General features: G+C 48.1%; 1 protein-coding gene across 2 annotated transcripts in view; it reads left to right on the forward strand.

Annotated features, from left to right (window-relative positions):
* glceb (glucuronic acid epimerase b) overlaps nt 1-12,965 on the forward strand; it is a 40,976-nt gene extending 28,011 nt beyond the window's left edge. For both annotated transcript variants that reach the window (XM_062549478.1, XM_062549479.1), the window contains exons 4-5: nt 5,812-6,051; nt 7,828-12,965. In XM_062549478.1, coding sequence (XP_062405462.1) covers nt 5,812-6,051; nt 7,828-8,852 — 1,265 coding nt within the window. In that variant the 3' untranslated portion in view covers nt 8,853-12,965. The remainder of the gene's footprint in view (nt 1-5,811; nt 6,052-7,827) is intronic.
* Nucleotides 12,966-17,212: the final 4,247 nt, after the last annotated feature.

A 17,212-nucleotide genomic window follows, 5' to 3' on the forward strand; every position in this document is an offset into this window, starting at 1 on the left:
GAGGCTTTCAAATGTAAGACCCAAAGCTCCCTCCTCTCATTATCTAGCCATTAGCACACTGCCCATACTCAAAGACGGACTTCAGAGGATTAGTTCAGGTGGGGGCTACACCAGCATGCTGTCAATGTCCTTACAAAAAAACAAAAAATTATCAGCATTTCTCTGAGCACTAACTCTTAACTGCGTGCAGTGCACTCTCGGTAACTGATCCGTTTGACATTGCTCTTCCTCACATTGTACTCTCCCTTCCTCTTCCTCCTCGACACCGTTTGACTCCTGCGTTGAATGGCTCTCCTCTTCCTCTCCACCTTCATACCCAGCAGCACCCCACCGCACCCCAGCACTTTACGCTCGCTAGTAGTAAAGTAGGGGATCCATCTAACATACAAATGCATGGTGTCCATTAATAGTCATTTAGCTGGGCAGTCTCAAGGAGGGTATTCCAGGAAACCAGGCTTAAGTAATCCACCCTTGGCCCCAGTGAATAATGCACCCTCAATTGACTTGCATTAAGCAAATGAAAATGGGATTGATTGTGAAGATTACAAGGCTTGATTGTGGTGACCCCAAACTTAATGGAACAGCATTTTGTGCTTGTATGAACATGCGTCTTCCTTTTGCGCAAGGTGGAGGCCGGTTTGGCTGGAGATGTTGCTCTGGAAGATGGTGACTTCATTTTGCCCTGTTATCTCTGAGCTCTCTGGTGTTCACTTGGCTAGGCGGTGTGTGTGTGTGTGTGTGTGTGTGAGTGAGATGGGGAGTTATTTCGCTACCTCCCCCAGTGACTACCCTTTTCACAGAGGATGTTCTGTCTCTGTCCTTGTTTTGACAGTTGGCCATCATACGTCATTTTTTTGTTCGTGTTTGAATGCCGCTGCTCCGCTCTCCCCTCGGGGAGCCGATGAGGGTTTTGTAGCAGCAGCTGAAGGTCCGTGTATTGAGGATTTTTTTTTATTTTTATGTTCTGGCAGTGCCTATCTTTAGTCCTTTTTACAGGAAGTCCATGAGATGCTGCCAAGTGCGGACAGGGGCACCACACCGCCATCCTCTTTTGTATTCGGGTGTGTGTGTGTGTGTGTGTGTGTGTGTGTGTGTGTGTGTGTGTGTGTGTGTGTGTGTGTGTGTGTGTGTGTGTGTGTGTGTGTGTGTGTGTGTGTGTGTGTGTGTGTGTGTGTGTGTGTGTGTGTGTGTGTGTGTGTGTGTGTGTGTGTGTGTGTGTGTGTGAACTGCTCTTCCCCTCTCCCTCTCCACCCCCCCACCCCCACCACCCTCTAATGCACCCGAGCTCTCAATCTGTCTGTCTCTCTGCCATATTTGGAATTCTTGATTTGTCTTTCTCTTACTGAAAAAAAAAATCCCTTCTCTTTCCTTTTCTCGGCGATCAAAATAAATGAAGGCATGTCAGTCCTGTTTTAATGAGATCTCAGTACAAAGGAGCTTTTTATAAAACCTTGGAGCGACTCTGTTGCATCAGAAGTTGTTATTCATGCGCCAATTGACATCTCCATTTGACAGATTTTCACTGTGTGTTTCTTACCCCCTGTGTTTTAGAAGTGATTGGACTAGGCTAACCTTAAAACCCATACTCAATATTAAACAAAGACTTCTGCAATATGTTGGCACACAGAGACACACGAGTTAACAGGTGTGAACAGGCAATTACCAATCAATCAATTAATTAATTAAGTGAATGATTAATTAGGGTAAAGGTAAAGGTAAGGAAAAAGTGCTCTCATTATGTCAGTTTACTCGCTGAAGACTAAGCCTGTGTTTCCTTAATAGAGAACGCTTTTTGATAATGAGAGAATTCAGCTTTTCAGGTCAACTCTCAAATGAGTAATTTAACAGCCACAATGAGTGTATCACATTACATGGAAGCTTTGCGTACAGAAAAATGCCATTTTAACCCCAAGCAGACTTTTACCGTTTGATCATGAATAGAGACCACTGGGGTATTTAGTGCAAGTCATGGTGATTGGAGCCGATCTATGATGAAGTCATTACCTGTAATTATGCTAATGTATGTTCGGATGCTAATTTTAAACGATGTTCTCAGGCCCACGTGTGATTACTCTGGCCTTTGATGCTGGAGTCGCTCCAATCAGCGCGTTAACTGAAATTGGCCTTGTGCACACGTCGCGGATTGCCTGATCCATATTCATCACCCTTTACCTCCAAGGATTGAGCGGTGGTACCACCTGCATCTTAATGTAAAAATGCCGTAGAAAGGGAAGTCGTTGGAGGACCACAAATGGCGTGGTGCAGCCCTCAAGGTCACCTGGGAGATCTGCCTCCTCCTCCCATATCAGTGGCCTGTGAAGGGCCTCTTAATAACGTTAGTATTTTTCCGGCGTTATCAGTGACGCTGCAGTGGACAGCAGCCGTCTCGCTCGACTCTCGGCTGACACGAGGGAAGTCGTCCCCCACGTCCTCAGCGCTTACCTTGAGCTGTCGCGCAGATAATGTCACTCTTTAAACGCTGTGACACCGAGACTTCTGGCTCAAGCCTGCCATTGTAAAAGATTGTTTATTGCGGCGGGGATCACAGTTCTCCATTTACCCTGATTGCCTGGGTTTAAGTGCCCAAAAAGGCATCAGCCCGAGTCTCTCACTCTCTCGCTCCTTCTCTCTTCTCTCACTCTCTTTAAAAAAAAAAAAAAAAAAAAAAACACGGCATTTTGGAGACCCATGGTTTGGTTGCACGTGCCGTTTCTGCTTGCCTGAGTCTCAGGTGCTGAGGGAGTTGTTGGGGAGGAAGTTAATTCTGCCGAGCCGTCAGAAGTTGGAGAGCGCGCCAGAGACTGGAGGGAATTTTGCAGCCCTCATAGAGCGCGCGCGCGCGCGAGCGCGGCGGCATAAGCCTAAGCTGCCTCCCTCTCCTCTGGACAGCGGTAAATGGCGATATCTTTAGCCATGCTATCTTGAAGGGCAGGTTTATGTGGTATATATTGTTGAGGAAATTGGGTCGACTCTAAATTGAGATAAATCCATTGGCACTACGGAGCCGATGGGCTGTGAATTATTCCTCTGCTCCCATTTCCTGCAGAGGCGATTTGCAGACGACTCTGCCCCCCCCTCCCCACACACACACACACACACACACACACCTCCACCACCGCCCCCTTCGCCGCCGTTCTGAGCCCCCCTCAGTCTATTAATCATGTGTGGTGCTTACAGCTTTATAGAATCTCGCACCTCTCCACGCTTGCATCCTTAAAGTGCACTGGCTCTGCATTAATTACTCCACAGGAGCGCCAGACCTCTGGGCTCAGGAGAGACACTCTGAAACGTTTCTTTACACCCCCACCCTTCCCTCCCCTTTCTCTTCCCCTCTCTCTCTCTGCAGTATCCCTCTGGAAAAAAGGAAAAAGTTATTTACCAAACTGCCCTTAAGCAGATGCATTATGTGTGTGTGTGTGTGTGTAGGGGGTGGCTTTGTCTCCCTCTCTCACTCCCTCCTCTCCGCTCACACATCAGCCTCACACGTCTACCCCCGTTGTCCTTTTATTGCGTGCAAATAAAAATGTGTTAATGATGCCGTTCAGATGCAAAAATCAGTGTGAGATGAAACTTTTTTTTTTTTTTTTTTTGCGGCTATCTGCGCCTGTTTTCAAGCCAATTTCAGCCCGCTAAGGTCGGAGGAGACTGCGGCTCTGCGTGTGGCAGTGCTTGTGAGCGCAGGCGAGTGGAAAACCGCGAGGTTAATCTGATTGTTTTTTTTCGTCTTTTTTTTTTCGTTCTCGTCTCATTTTCTGCAGCCTTCTTTGTCTCTCTCTCTCTCTCCCCCCACCCAAGGCTTGCGTTAGAGATGGCGCGTGCGCGTCGGCTGCGAGAGCCGGCCGTAATGAGACGTTAACGCGGCGGCCCTTGAGCGGCTAGTGCTAGCGCGGGCAGGAAGCTCCATTATCGTCTAGAGTAAGTGGAGCTGAGCCACGGGGGCGGCAGGGGCCACTCTGGACACCCCTCCGCGCACCGCCCCGAGAACCAGGGGTCATCAGCCGGGGAGCCCCAGCGCTCAGAGTTGGATAAGACTCCTCATCCGTGGAGGGGATGGGAGGGGAGGGGAGGAGAGGGGAGGGGATGGGGTTGGGTTTTGGGAGGGGGGATGGGGATGCGTATCCTCACCCATCTCTGAGTCAGATCTAGGCCAGGCGCTGGTTTAGAGGCTCCTTGTGACCGGCGGCGCTAGGCGGCCCCTGCGCTCGCTCGCGCTCGGTCCCCTGCCGGTTGGCTCGCTGCCGCGCAAACGATGCCACAGGGCCTGGAGGAATGCAGTGGCTCTCATTAAAGAGGCTGCTTTGTGAAGCGCTCACCCATCTTCCCCTCCCCGCGCCCAAAACAGCCACAGCACAGCACAGCACAGCGCAGCACAGCACTCTGGGAAAGAAACCAGGCTATGGCAGGCGCACTCCGTGGATGATCTGCATTACACAATACGATGCAGTTTGCGATCTGGGAAAGGAACCAGGCTATTGCAGGCATACAGTATACTCTATGGCTGATGCACATTACACAATACAATGCCGTCTGTATCTGCTCTTTTACCTTTAAGTGGGAGGTAATAGATGTCTATGCATGGTGCAATCAGTAGTAGTAGTAGTCGTAGATAACTTTATTGTCCCAGTGGGGCAGTTGGGTTGGCGGCACAGTCATCAGGCTTTTTATGACAGGACATCCGATATATGACATAACAAGTCGTCCATACATCAGACACCGACAACAGAACATGCATCACACACAATACACAATACACTATGTACCCTTGGATATGGCCAGGCCAGCAGATATGACCATAGGACATCAAAGGATATGAATATCCTTATACAAGTTGCACAGTTTGCACTTGTGATAAGCCTATTGAATTATATAGTGGGTCTACTCCTATCCTGCTAAACCCAGCAACGCTGCACAGTGTTACAGTGTTAACATGATGCGCTACAATAAAGCCAAGTACGGAATCCTGTGTGACAGGCCGAGTGAGCTTGAGTGTGTGAATGGCCACATTCCTATGAAGAGAGCTGTTGTAGAATGCTGCTAGTAATCTTTAATGTTTAATCACGTTATATAGAACATGGCTTCAGACTAGGAAGTGGACATGGCTTTTGGGGGGCTGCACTAAAGGGCTTGGTGGTGAGAGCTACAGAAAACTAATTTAACCGCTAAGGCCGCAGTGTTTTTTTTTTTAAATGCGTCTTACTGTATGCGTAAAATGATTAGAGATCACTAATCTTCATCTGCAAGGAAGTGTTGAAACGGCCACTGAAGGAGATCTGTCTCTGAAATCTTTCTCATGAATATCACTTATGTAACGCTGAAGGCCTGGTTGAAGATGCCGTCTAAACAACCGCCGAGATTCAGATAAGCAGCTTAAACTGTGGCGCAGTATTAACGGACACTTAACCATTCCTCACAAGATAGCAGCTAATAGGATTGCCACGGGCCGTGGGTGCTAGCCTCCCCATTATCAGTTTTTACAGCGAATTTGGTGTTCTCGGGGATGAGGCTAAAGCTATTTCTGGGCAGCCGAGTCGTTCTCTCTCCCCCTCTCAGGCCGCTCACGCTGTTCGGATTGGACGCTCGAGTCACCTTCTCCGCACAGCCTTTTTTTGCCAGCCTGATTGCTTTCCACATTTCCCTCTTTATTTCTTTTTTTCTTTCTTTCTTTCTTTCTTTTCGTTCTTGCTTTTTTCCTGTGCTCATTTCTTTTTTTTTTTTTACATCCCTGACCTTCTTCGTCCTTGGTGGTAAAAGTTGAATCTCTCCTGCTTAATGTGTCTTCCGTCCTCTCTTGTTCTCTCGTCCTCTCCTCAGGAGTGCCTCTGTCCACGCAGTGGGGACCGCAGGGCTACTTCTACGCCATCCAGATCGCCCAGTACGGCCTGAGCCACTACAGCAAGAACCTGACGGAGCGGCCGCCGCACCTGGAGCTGTACGACGCGGCGGAGGAGCGGGACAGCCGGCCCGGCGCCTGGACCGTCCCCAAGGGCTGCTCCCTCAGCCGCGTCTACGACAAGACGCGCGCGTCCTCGGTCCGGCAGTTCAGCGCGCCAGGTGGGACTGTCTGCTACACGGCTCCCTCCCCCCAACCACCCCCCCCCCGCTGTTCCGCACGCCGCATTACACAACCCCCTCATGCGCTGACCTTAGTGTTCTAATCAGCCTTACGCGGCGCTGCACAGAAGCAGATGTTCACACTATTCTCACAGTTGCTCATTTGTGAAGGCAGACAGCTTCTTGTTTTTAAGGCAGTATTAATTAATTGAATTAATTAATTAATTCATCCTGTCGTCTGTGCTCTAATGACTTGTCTATAAGTACAGTGTTCCATCACTGCGTCCTGAGTCTCTGTCGGTATGTAATGTTTACTGTATTCAAAGCCTCGCCGGTGCTCTAGATTGTCAAAACATCAGAGCGCTGAATGTATTGGCAGTGAATTTGAAAATCTTGACCAAAAAAAAGGACAACAACAACAAAAAAATCATGTTCCTGTCAGATATCCACCTGCTGTGTTTACTCAATAATAAATAAGTTCTTGGCATATTCTATCCATCCGCACGGTTTCCCAGCCTCTCCCCTGCCAGCTGTGTACCTTCAGAGCCTGAACACTGCAGCAGCCGCCTGTACTACCATCCTCTTGAGGCTTTAACCAGCTAATTCATGCATGTTTATGACACACAAACTCCTGCCAGCCGGATGTGGTGTGTGAACATGGTCAGCCGCGAAAGTCTCAGCACAGAAGCCGGAAAGTGACTTTGAGTGCTGATATGTATTTTGTCGTTAATAATAACGCTAATGCATTTTGGCTGCGCGCTAATCAATATCCTTTGGAATTAGCGGGGCTGTTGTTGAAGGAGTCCGTAATTGGTGTCACCACCTGGTTCATCGATCTCGGTTGGAGCCCCCCGCTGAGCAGCCGTGGCCCAGCCATAGTGGGGCTGGAGGAGCAGTGGCGAGGCGATGGGATCTCGTCTGTATTCCCCACTCATCCGTTATTGATGCCAGAGTAATCACAGGGACACAGTACAAATCCACTTACTCCTAGGATTGCCTTAAGTAATGGATTTATGAGTGCATTAAACAGCAAGTCGGAATGGCCTGCCAGACAGTCTTCCGCTGGCGCGCTTACATTCTCCCCCCGTTCTTTCAGGAATTGACTCGGGGCGTTCCTCTGCTTCTTCTCTTCTTCTTCTTCTCCTCTGTCTATCTCTTTGTTTTCGCACAACTGGAACCTTAACGCCGAGTGTTTCTGCAGGCAGAGGATCTGAGAAAGCAAAAAAAGGGGGGAGGGAAGGGTGCGGAGGGGGGGGGGGGGAGCTTTGAAAAGCCAACATGTACAACTAGCGCGGAGGTGTGTCGGGGGCTGTCTGATTGGTGCCTGTAATCTCCTCCGGTGGCTGCTGCTGCTGCTGCTGCTGCCATCGTGGCTACGCCTGCTAGCCTAGCTGTTTGGAGAAACGATAACATCCAGCGCTGAGCTGTAACTCGCTCGCTCGCTCTGTCACAGATCACATTTTTTTTTTATCTTCTTTCTTTTTTTATTATTTTGTGTAGCTAGGCTCTCAGCCAAGTAGCGTTGGTTTTCCAGAGACAGGGCTCTCTAATTATCTGGTGAGAGCAGTGGCACGTGCTCCGGGCTCCCTTGGGGAGGCAGTTCTTCAGAGCTGTGCATATTTTGTCAGAGCAAAACTGTGTGGAGGGGGAGGACTGCCAGAGAGCTCCTGCCGTTAATGAGAAGATGTGTCTAAAACTTTTTTTTCTCCCTCCTCTCTCCTCTCTCCTCTCTCTCTCTTTCTCTCTCTCTCTCTCGCTTTTCTACATGTGACGCAGAGAATTCTGAAGGTGTCTCTCTTCCGCTGGGAAACACAAAGGACTTCATCATCTCCTTCGACTTGAAGTTCGTGTCCAACGGGAGTGTCTCCGTCGTCCTGGAAACCACGGAGAAGGGCCCTCCGTTTGTCATCCACTACGTCACCACCTCGCAGCTCATCGCCTTCAAGGACCGCGACATCACCTACGGCATCGGGCCCCGCACCGCCTGGACCACGGTGACCCGGGACCTCCTGACCGACCTGCGCAAGGGCATCGGCCTGTCCAACACCAAGGCGGTCAAGGCCACCAAGACGATGCCGCGGCGCGTGGTCAAGCTGGTGCTCCGCGGGCGCGGCGCCGTCGACAACGTCACCATCGCCACCACCGCGCACACGGCCGCCTTCTTCGCCGCCAGCGACTGGCTGGTGCGCAACCAGGACGAGCGCGGCGGCTGGCCCATCATGGTGACGCGCAAGCTGGGCGAGGGCTTCCGCGCGCTGGAGCCCGGCTGGTACTCGGCCATGGCGCAGGGCCAGGCCATGTCCACGCTGGTGCGCGCCTACCTGCTCACCCGCGACGACGTCTACCTGCGCGCGGCCCTGCGCGCCACGGGACCCTACCGCATGCCCTCGGAGCAGCACGGCGTCAAGGCCGTGTTCATGAACAAGTACGACTGGTACGAGGAGTACCCCACCACGCCCAGCTCCTTCGTGCTCAACGGCTTCATCTACTCGCTGGTGGGCCTGTACGACCTGGCCGAGACGGCGGGCGAGAAGCTGGGAAGGGACGCCGGGCAGCTCTTCGGCAAGGGCATGGAGTCGCTCAAGGCCATGCTGCCGCTCTACGACACGGGCTCCGGCACCATCTACGACCTGCGCCACTTTATGCTGGGCTCGGCCCCCAACCTGGCCCGCTGGGACTACCACACCACGCACATTAACCAGCTGCAGCTGCTGGGCACCATAGACAACTCGCCCGTCTTTAGGGACTTCGTCAAGCGCTGGAAAAGCTACCTAAAGGGAGGAAGGGCCAAGCACAACTAGGGCTGCTCACCGCCACCCAGCTGGGGGGGAGAGGAGGAGGAGGGGGGGTGGAGGGCAGCGCACCCACCTGCGGACAGTCCAGTCCAGTCCAGTTCAGTCACACCGTGGCCAGTGCTGGAAACGGAACGCAGGGTCCAATTGGTGAAAGTGGTGCGTTGCGCGTTCCAGCCTAGAGAAGTTACTGAACTCTTGTTAGTAGTGTGCAGTTTTCTTTCCTGAAACTGTAATTGCAGTGCTTATCTTTGCTGTGATAGAGGTAATGCATACAAAGAAATGTGGCTTCCAGCAGTTTGCCGTTTCCTGATGGGGTCGGGGTGAGGATTTATTTTATTCTCGAGTCTACACTAGAAATCTTCAGGCCTGGAATATACAGTGAGTTATTAACTCCCGAGATGTCTGGGCTCTTTTTTTTTCTGATGAAAAAGTTGAAAGTAAGTGTAAGAATTGTTTATTATTAGTGAGCTAAAACCAAACATATTAACACGAGTAATTACGGATATAACCGAAGCAAATTCTCTATTATGATAGAAGCCCATCAAAAGTATCAAGAAGGATACCTTCTTGTGTGCGAAAAAGATTGCCTTTTATATGGACAGTAATTTTCCAGTAACTGAGAGAGGTCCCTGGTTTTAAAAAACAAAAAACAAAAAAATCTATAAATCTTCTCATTTTGGGTGAGCCTAGTTTAGCGGCGTATTTTGCTACGAGTGATCTTCCTTTGTTGTGGGAATTCTTTCCCACTCCGTGCTGTGCAGTAGGCCTCTCCCCGAGGAGACTAGTCCCAGTTCGGAATAGCTTTGTTAGCCCCCTCCATAACATGGCCCCCCTGTTGAGTATAGAGCCTCACCACAATCACCTTGTGTCTGTTTTGATGCTGCAGTAGCAGGGCCTGCAATCCGGTTAGGGGTTTCGGTGCGATGTTCTCAGGTTAGCGGGGATTGGTGGTTTTCTAAAACGGTGCACTTGCGAGGCGCCCGGGCGAACGCCTGAAGGCTTTGCCCACGACCGGCTGTCAGCAAACGCTCCCCCTCAAAGGCAGGAAATTGTGGCTTTGGGATGAGAGAAAAAAAAAAAACTACTAAATCTGCCCTCTTTAGTTGTTGAAGGAGGAGCTTGGAGTGTAAACCAAGACAACAAAGGGAAAGGATTAGCACATTTGGCCTATACTGGCTTGGGAACTTAGCCTAGCATGACTGTAACGTTAGAGTTGGGTTCCCCTCAATCGCCTCCTCTTTGGTCAGTGGCAGGCAGATCTTGAGACGAGCTGAAATCGATTTGCAATGACGAAGACAAACTAAAAAAAAACCAAGAAAAAAGGAAGAAAAATTCACAGTGATGTTGTAAAAGGCCTGTTCTGTTTTGAAGGTTGCGACTTCAAACCTCTTCTCATCTTTGCTTCAAGTTGAAGACTTTGCACTTTACGTGTGTGCTAGTGATGCCTTGTATGAATCTCTCGACACATTTCTCCAGTCCTGTAGTCCAATAGCAGTGGTTTTCATTTGCAACGTTTGTTTGTTTCTCCATTTCAAACTCCCTTGCCTTTCAATCCTTCCGAACACAGAGGAGAAATAGTAGTACATAAGGGAATGGTTTCAGAATAAAGCATTAGCCTAGCTTTGTTTACTTCAGTTTAGCACTGACTCATGAAGCCTTTAGCTGACTTGTTCATCATCATTGGAACGAGATGCTTTTGGCAGCTGGAACTCAATGGTAGCCTAATAACCCCACGCAACTTTCCATCTCCTTTTGTTAGATTCTCTTACTCGAGTTAGTAAGATACCTCACCATTTAGATGCATGGTCTGTGTTTGTGGATGTGTGTGTATGCCTTTGTGGCTCTGTTGTGTGTGTGTGTGTGTGTAGGGATGGATGTGTGTATCTATGTGGTTAAAACAACAATACAGCCTCAGCTTAGTCGCTGGCAAATACAGCAAGCAAACAAGCGGCTTGTTGGTGTCATTACAGCGGCCCGGAGGATTGTCTGGCCATCAGCGTTGGCCGAGATGTTCCCCGGGCCCGTGCAGCCAATGACAGCTGGTCTTTTTTCCTCATCCCTTGTTTGCGACGGCTTAACCTGTTTAATCTCTGGGCTTTGATGCTGCATTGTGAGTTAGCGAGGAGGTGGATGCGAGGCTAGCCCTAACACCACTAGCTATAGCTAATAGCACTGGGGAGGTGGGATTAGAGTGCATCTCAAGATGTGTGTTCATCTGTTCCCGTGCGGTCAGAGGAACGGAATATTACAGTCCAGTCATGCCTGGCTTAAAGGCAGAATATAATACGCTGGGTTGCAGTGTTCAATTCCATTCACATCGACAGTTATGGTTTTAAGATTCAAGTGAGCAAGTGTTTCATTTTTTTTCCTTTTTCTTCATCTTTTTTAACATCATCATTCCTTTTTCAGTGTCCATAGGAAAGATAAGAATATTACAACAGAATTATCTTCAGTCTGGCGGCTGGTTCTAGAACCACGCTGTGCCACTCCATCAAAGAGTCCTCAGTCACCAGACTTCCCACTCTTCTTTTGTGCCTGAATAATTCAAAGCTTTCCACTGGTCAGAAGAAATTACCAAGATCTTCCACTCACTCACTCACACACTCATTCACTCATTCATTCTTTCATTCATTCATTCACTCATTCTCTCACTCACTCAGTAGTCTGGTTGAGTACTGTTCCGTTTGGTCTGTTCTCTGTGAGTCGGCGGCTGGCTGTTGTCTGACAGACGTCAGAGGGATGTCCAGATGTGCATTGTTTGCATTTTGACGATGCTGTCGGTCCTGACAAGGGCGCGGCAGACTGTAAAAGATCCTTCTGATGGGGTCACGTCAGTCCACCTCTGCGATGACCACGTCCCTGGCATGTCCATCTGTCTGCCGTCTAGGATGCCAAACTACTCTAAACCCCGTGAGAGTCCCACAGCTACGGCCTCTCCGCTATCAGACTGCGCTGCTGATGGGTTTTTTTCCGACACAGCCCATTTGTTGAGCTCATGACACTAGGGTTGAGGGGAGCCTGATAGCGTTCACATTTTTATGATTATTGTTTTTTTTTTTTTTTCCATGACTATTACTATGCACATTCGCCACACAATGGGACTAAAAGCGCAGTATGTCTTTTTAAAGGGAAACTAAAACAGTTACCACAAGGGACTGTACAGCTTAATTTTTTTTTGTTTATACCAAAGTCTTTAAAAAAGCCTGGCTATTTCATTTCACGTGTCATTGTTTTTGTTTATATGCTAATGGTGCCATGGAGCATTTGTTAGCGTTCGGAAGAAGTGCTGAAACGTTTGTGTCCCATAGAGAAGGGAACTGCCTATCTAAAGACTTTTTTTAGTTTTCAGAGTTTTAGATTTTATGTAGAGCATGACGAAGAGATGGACAATAAATATTATACTTTTGAAAAATTAAAAACCACAACAGTTTAAAGGGGTTGTGTGCGCGACTGCACAGATTGTGATCGAACTGAACGGAGCTTCGAAAAAACATTCTGGTGGCATTACACTTTTTTTTTTTGGTGGTGGGGGCATGATCATGTACCAGGACTTCTTTTATTAGTTTCCATAGGGTAGGGTAGCTTTTTTTCTTTTGGGGTGAGCTGTCTATCAAAGGGAACAGCAGTAAAGCACAACATTTAGTATCTTACTCTTTTTTTAATTTTATTTATTCTCATACATTTTGTTTTCTATTTTTTTTCTGGACAATGTGCAACGCCTTTCTTGGGAAGCTGCTATTGTTGTTCACTGTGGAATAGAGGAACTTCTAGTCATCTTTGTCTCCTCATGTCTTTCATTTTCTTTGTCCAGTAAAATGCTGTGTGTGCGTGTGTGTGTGTGTGTGTGTGTGTGTGAGAGAGAGCGAGAGAGAGACCCCAGCCACATGTGACGTATGCAATAAACCGTTTACTGGGTTGCCGTAGCAGCAGGCGTCCAGAGAGGTTGTACAAACTTTGCAATCCAAGCACAATGTGCACATGTGACCATTTTTATGCAGGAAAAAAAAAGACGTGTTTATACAAGAGTTGAATCTTTGTGCTTTAAATTGCTTTTTAAGAAGTTGTAAAATAAAGGCCTCTTTTTCCTAAATGTGTCTGCCTTTGTTTCCGCTGATTTGAAACGTGTCGTGTTTAAGAAAATAAAGTTCTAGTTGAATATTTAGAGGTTGAATGTCACATTCCATTTGCATTGTTCTACACAAGCACAGAGACTGAAACAAACAAGCTGCTGCCACATATTCAGACACGCAACTCTCATTGGGATTCTCAACACACGCACACACACACACACACACACACACACACACACACACACACACACACACACACACGCGCACATCTCTGGCATTATGGCAGTGAGGGGGCTATTACACAGCAGAGCCCCAGTGCCTGATCAGTCAGGCTTTCGATGAGGTGTATCTCAGCAGGCTATAAAAGCCGCTGGAGTTTGTCAACCTGTGGTCTGGACCTCTCTTGGCCCTCTTTTACTCTCTCTCCCCTCTCTCTCTCTCCCTCTCTCTCTACTACAGGTCTTCAGTCTACATATTTCTCTCGCTCCTCCTCTGCTTCAGGTCTACAGTCTCTCTCTCTCTCTCTCTCTCTCTCTCTCTCTCTCTCTCTCTCTCTCTCTCTCTCTCTCTCTCTCTCTCTCTCTCTGCTCCAGGTCTCCATCTCGCTCTCTTTCTCCATCTCTCTCTCTCTCTCTCTCTCTGCTCCAGGTCTACAGTCTCCACCCCCCCCCCTCCATCCGCTGCAGGTCTAATGGCAATGGCATTAGCTCCGTCCTGACAGGGCGTTTGTCTCCCGTGGCTAATGAGTAGCCTCGGCTCCAGGCCTCCGTCCCTGGCTCCTGCTCTTCCTCCGGCGGCCTCGTCTGGATGACGCTGATGGCATTAGGGCAGCTCGTGGCGCTGGGGAGGCCAGGATGGCGGGAGGAGTGGGGATTGTGGCTCCCTCTCTATTGCCACCAGATCTGATTACCACCTGGCTGAACCCGCCGTCATTCAATTGTCCTCTGTGGGGTCGGGTTGGGTGGTGGTGGTGGTGGTGGTGGTGGTGGTGGAGGCTTTGATGGTGAGAGAGGGGAGGAGAGAGGGCTTGCCCAGGAAGTGGGATTTGGTTTTTTTGTTGTTTATGGAGGGGTTTTTTTTCTCTTCTTTTCTTTCATTGCGTGCTTTCTTTTTTCCAGGATGAGGGCACAAGCCATGTAGCGTGCAAAGTGGATTTATCACACTTCACCTCCCAGGAACGCACAGACCAGACTCAGACTCTCAGACCAGAGCTATGTTTTGTTCTCTCTCTCTCTCGCTCGCTCTCGCTCTCTCTCTCTCTCTCTCTCTCTCTCTATGTCTCTCTAACTCTTTCTCTCTCTCTCTCTCTCTCTCTCTCTCTCTACTGTATGTCTCTAACTCTCTTTCTCTCTCTCTCTCTGTCTTTCTCTCTCTCTAACTCTCTTTCTATATGTCTCTCTCTCTCTGTCTCTGTCTATCTCTCCCTCTTTCTCTGATGCTCTGTCTCTCTCTCTCTCATGGGTTTGGCCCCACTTTGTATTCACTCTGATGTGACCATTTGCCTGGGTGCTTCCTGCCACTGCAGGCTGTTTACACCATCACAAGCCCAAATGTGAGACAAAGCTGTGGTCACTGTCATGTTCTCCGTCCCCCCGCTCGGCCCGACGTGCCGTGAAGATTGTTGTGACACTGGCAGCGGTGTCAGAGGTTGCCTCCGCGGTGAGGCTGGCATATTGTACCCGCTGGGGTGCGGCCCGCTCCCCGTGCCCAGCTCGGCTCTGCAGCGAGGCACGGCACGACGCGGCGCTGGCTGCCGACGGCTCTTTAATTATGAATCAGATGGAGGGCAGAGCAGGCCAAGCAGCCCCAGCCTCGGCTCCGCCAGGGAGCCCTCGCCAGACGAGCCCAACGCGGGCCACACAGCTCAGCGCAGCGCAGCGCAAAGAACACCAAAACAAACTGCCGAGCCAACAAAGGGAGGGTCAGGAGGCAGACACCGTGCTCTCATCGCTAGTCTTCCACGAGCAGCTGGCGTGGGCCAGAGAAAAGAAAAGAAACTCAAAACGAGTGTGCCATGAACGTCTTGAGTGTTGTTTTTTTTCTGTCTGCTACGTGACGCAGCCGTTTGTGCCTTCTGGAGAGGTGCTGATGATGTGCGGAGACAGGGACCCTAGACCCACCTGTCATCTTGCTCATGGTTGAATCACCTTGGCACCTAGCAACGGAGGAGCGTTTAACGCAAAGCGGTGGCCTATCTGCCTGAGAGATCTGCTGTAATACGTTGTAGTTTCCTCCGCTGTTGGTGACATGTTTACACGCTAGAGAATAGAGGACGCTGTAGCGCTCTGTTGAATGAAACAATTAACAGCAACTGAATGGGGAATGGAAACAGATGGAGAAAGAGAATGTGTTTCAGTTAACTGTGTGTGGTTTACTGCAGCCGTTCAGTTAAGTTGGAAAACACTGCCACCTGGTGGTATGTGATTGCAGACAATTAAAGTATTTAGGTCATGTTACTGTTCTTGTTAGGTAGGGTTAAGTGATGCTGGATGACATCGTGTTTGTTTGTGTTTCTTGTGTTCAGACACTTTTGTCCAAAGCAGCTTATGTTAAATTTGAGCCAAGACCAAACAAAACAAAACCAGAGATGGATCTCACTCTTCCCTTTAATACTCTCAGAGAAACTCCACAGTGTTTTGTTATTTTGTTGGAAACAGGTTGCCCCCACCCTCATAAAAACTGCACTACTTCAAGTGTCAAACGGCAGTCTTATGAGTATCGAAACTATTATTTGCATTTCATATGCAGCAAAGGCAATATTTTGGGTTGAACTGCACTGCTCTACCCCTACTTAGTGCTGTCTCAAAATATGGAGAGCTAACAGATTCTGAGGATAGATTTGCTGAATGTTACAGTGTTAAATGTTGATAACATTACCCTACCTTTAACTGGAGTGCTAAAACAATTGATCTCTCCTCACAATACGTTTCAGGTCACTGCCCAGCACAACAAGGCTTTTTTTTTTTGCTGATTTGAAACTCAAACTAGTACAAGATAATAGGTATCAAAACAACACATGTGCCTTATCCCTTTCCAATGGCCCCAAATTAATGAGCTACAGATAGTTGTGGATTAAATCTATGCCCAAATATACGGTAGCATTTAAAGATAGCTTAGTCACACAAACATTACCAACATTTCATGTTTAGTAATATCACAAAGGTAAAGGTAGGGCTAGGGCTAGGTTAAAGGTACAATAGGGCTAAATGCTGGATGACATTGTGTTTGTGTTCCTTAGCAGACACTTTTGTCTAAAGCAGCTTATGTTATCTTTGAGCCAAAGACCAAACAGAATACACCAGAGAGGGAGCCCACTCTTCCTCTCAGTAGCCCGCTCTCTGAGAAACTCCACCGTGTTTTGTTATTTTGTGGGAGACGGGCTACTCCCACCCTCATAAAAACTGCACTACTTCAAGTGTCAAACGGCAGTTTTATGAGTATCAGAACTATAATTTGCATTTTATATGCAGTAAAGGCAATACTTTGAGATGCAAATAGTATTGTACTGCATTGTACTTGTTTGTCCTATAACTCCAGATATTTTTTTGCTAATGATTCCAGTTCACAGAGCCAGGGCAGGTGGTACAGTGTACTCAAAGTATGGAGAGCTAACAGATTGTGAGGATAGATTTACTGAATTTTACAGTGTTAAATGTTTATTGATAACATAGCCCTTACCCTACCTTTAACTGAAGTGCTAAAACAATTTCTCTTTCCACAGTACATTTTAGGTCACTGCTCAGCACGATAGCAAGGGTTTTTTTTGCTGATTTGAAACTCAAACTAGTGAAATCATATTATGTTTGTCAAGGATTTGGGGAATAGGTATCCAAACAACACATGTGCCTTATCCCTCTCTAGTGGCCCCAAATGAACCACAGATAGTTGTGGGGATTAAATCTATGCCCAAATATACGGTAGCATTTAAAGATAGCTTAGTCACACAAACATTATCAACATGTCATGTTTAATAATATCACAAGAATGGCATCATACAAGCATGACATTGTAGTGTGCCTCGTGGTTGCAATGTCAGTTATGTTCTGAGAGAGTTGAACATAGCCTCTAAGAATGACTTCATTTAATTAGAAATGTTAATTAGGAAAAAAATTCAAGTAGGTCTTTGTCCTTGACATCTAAAATTGACTTTCAAGGAACATCTTTGCATGATATAACAGGACAGCTATACTAGCATACACTCCCCATAAATTACCTTATGTGACTTTTCCCTCAAACACTGTGATGGGTTACAATGGAGATTAAATGTTAATGTATACATTCATGTTTTACCATAGT

The sequence above is a fragment of the Sardina pilchardus genome, chromosome 11, assembly GCF_963854185.1.
Source record: "Sardina pilchardus chromosome 11, fSarPil1.1, whole genome shotgun sequence".
NCBI lineage: Eukaryota > Metazoa > Chordata > Actinopteri > Clupeiformes > Clupeidae > Sardina > Sardina pilchardus.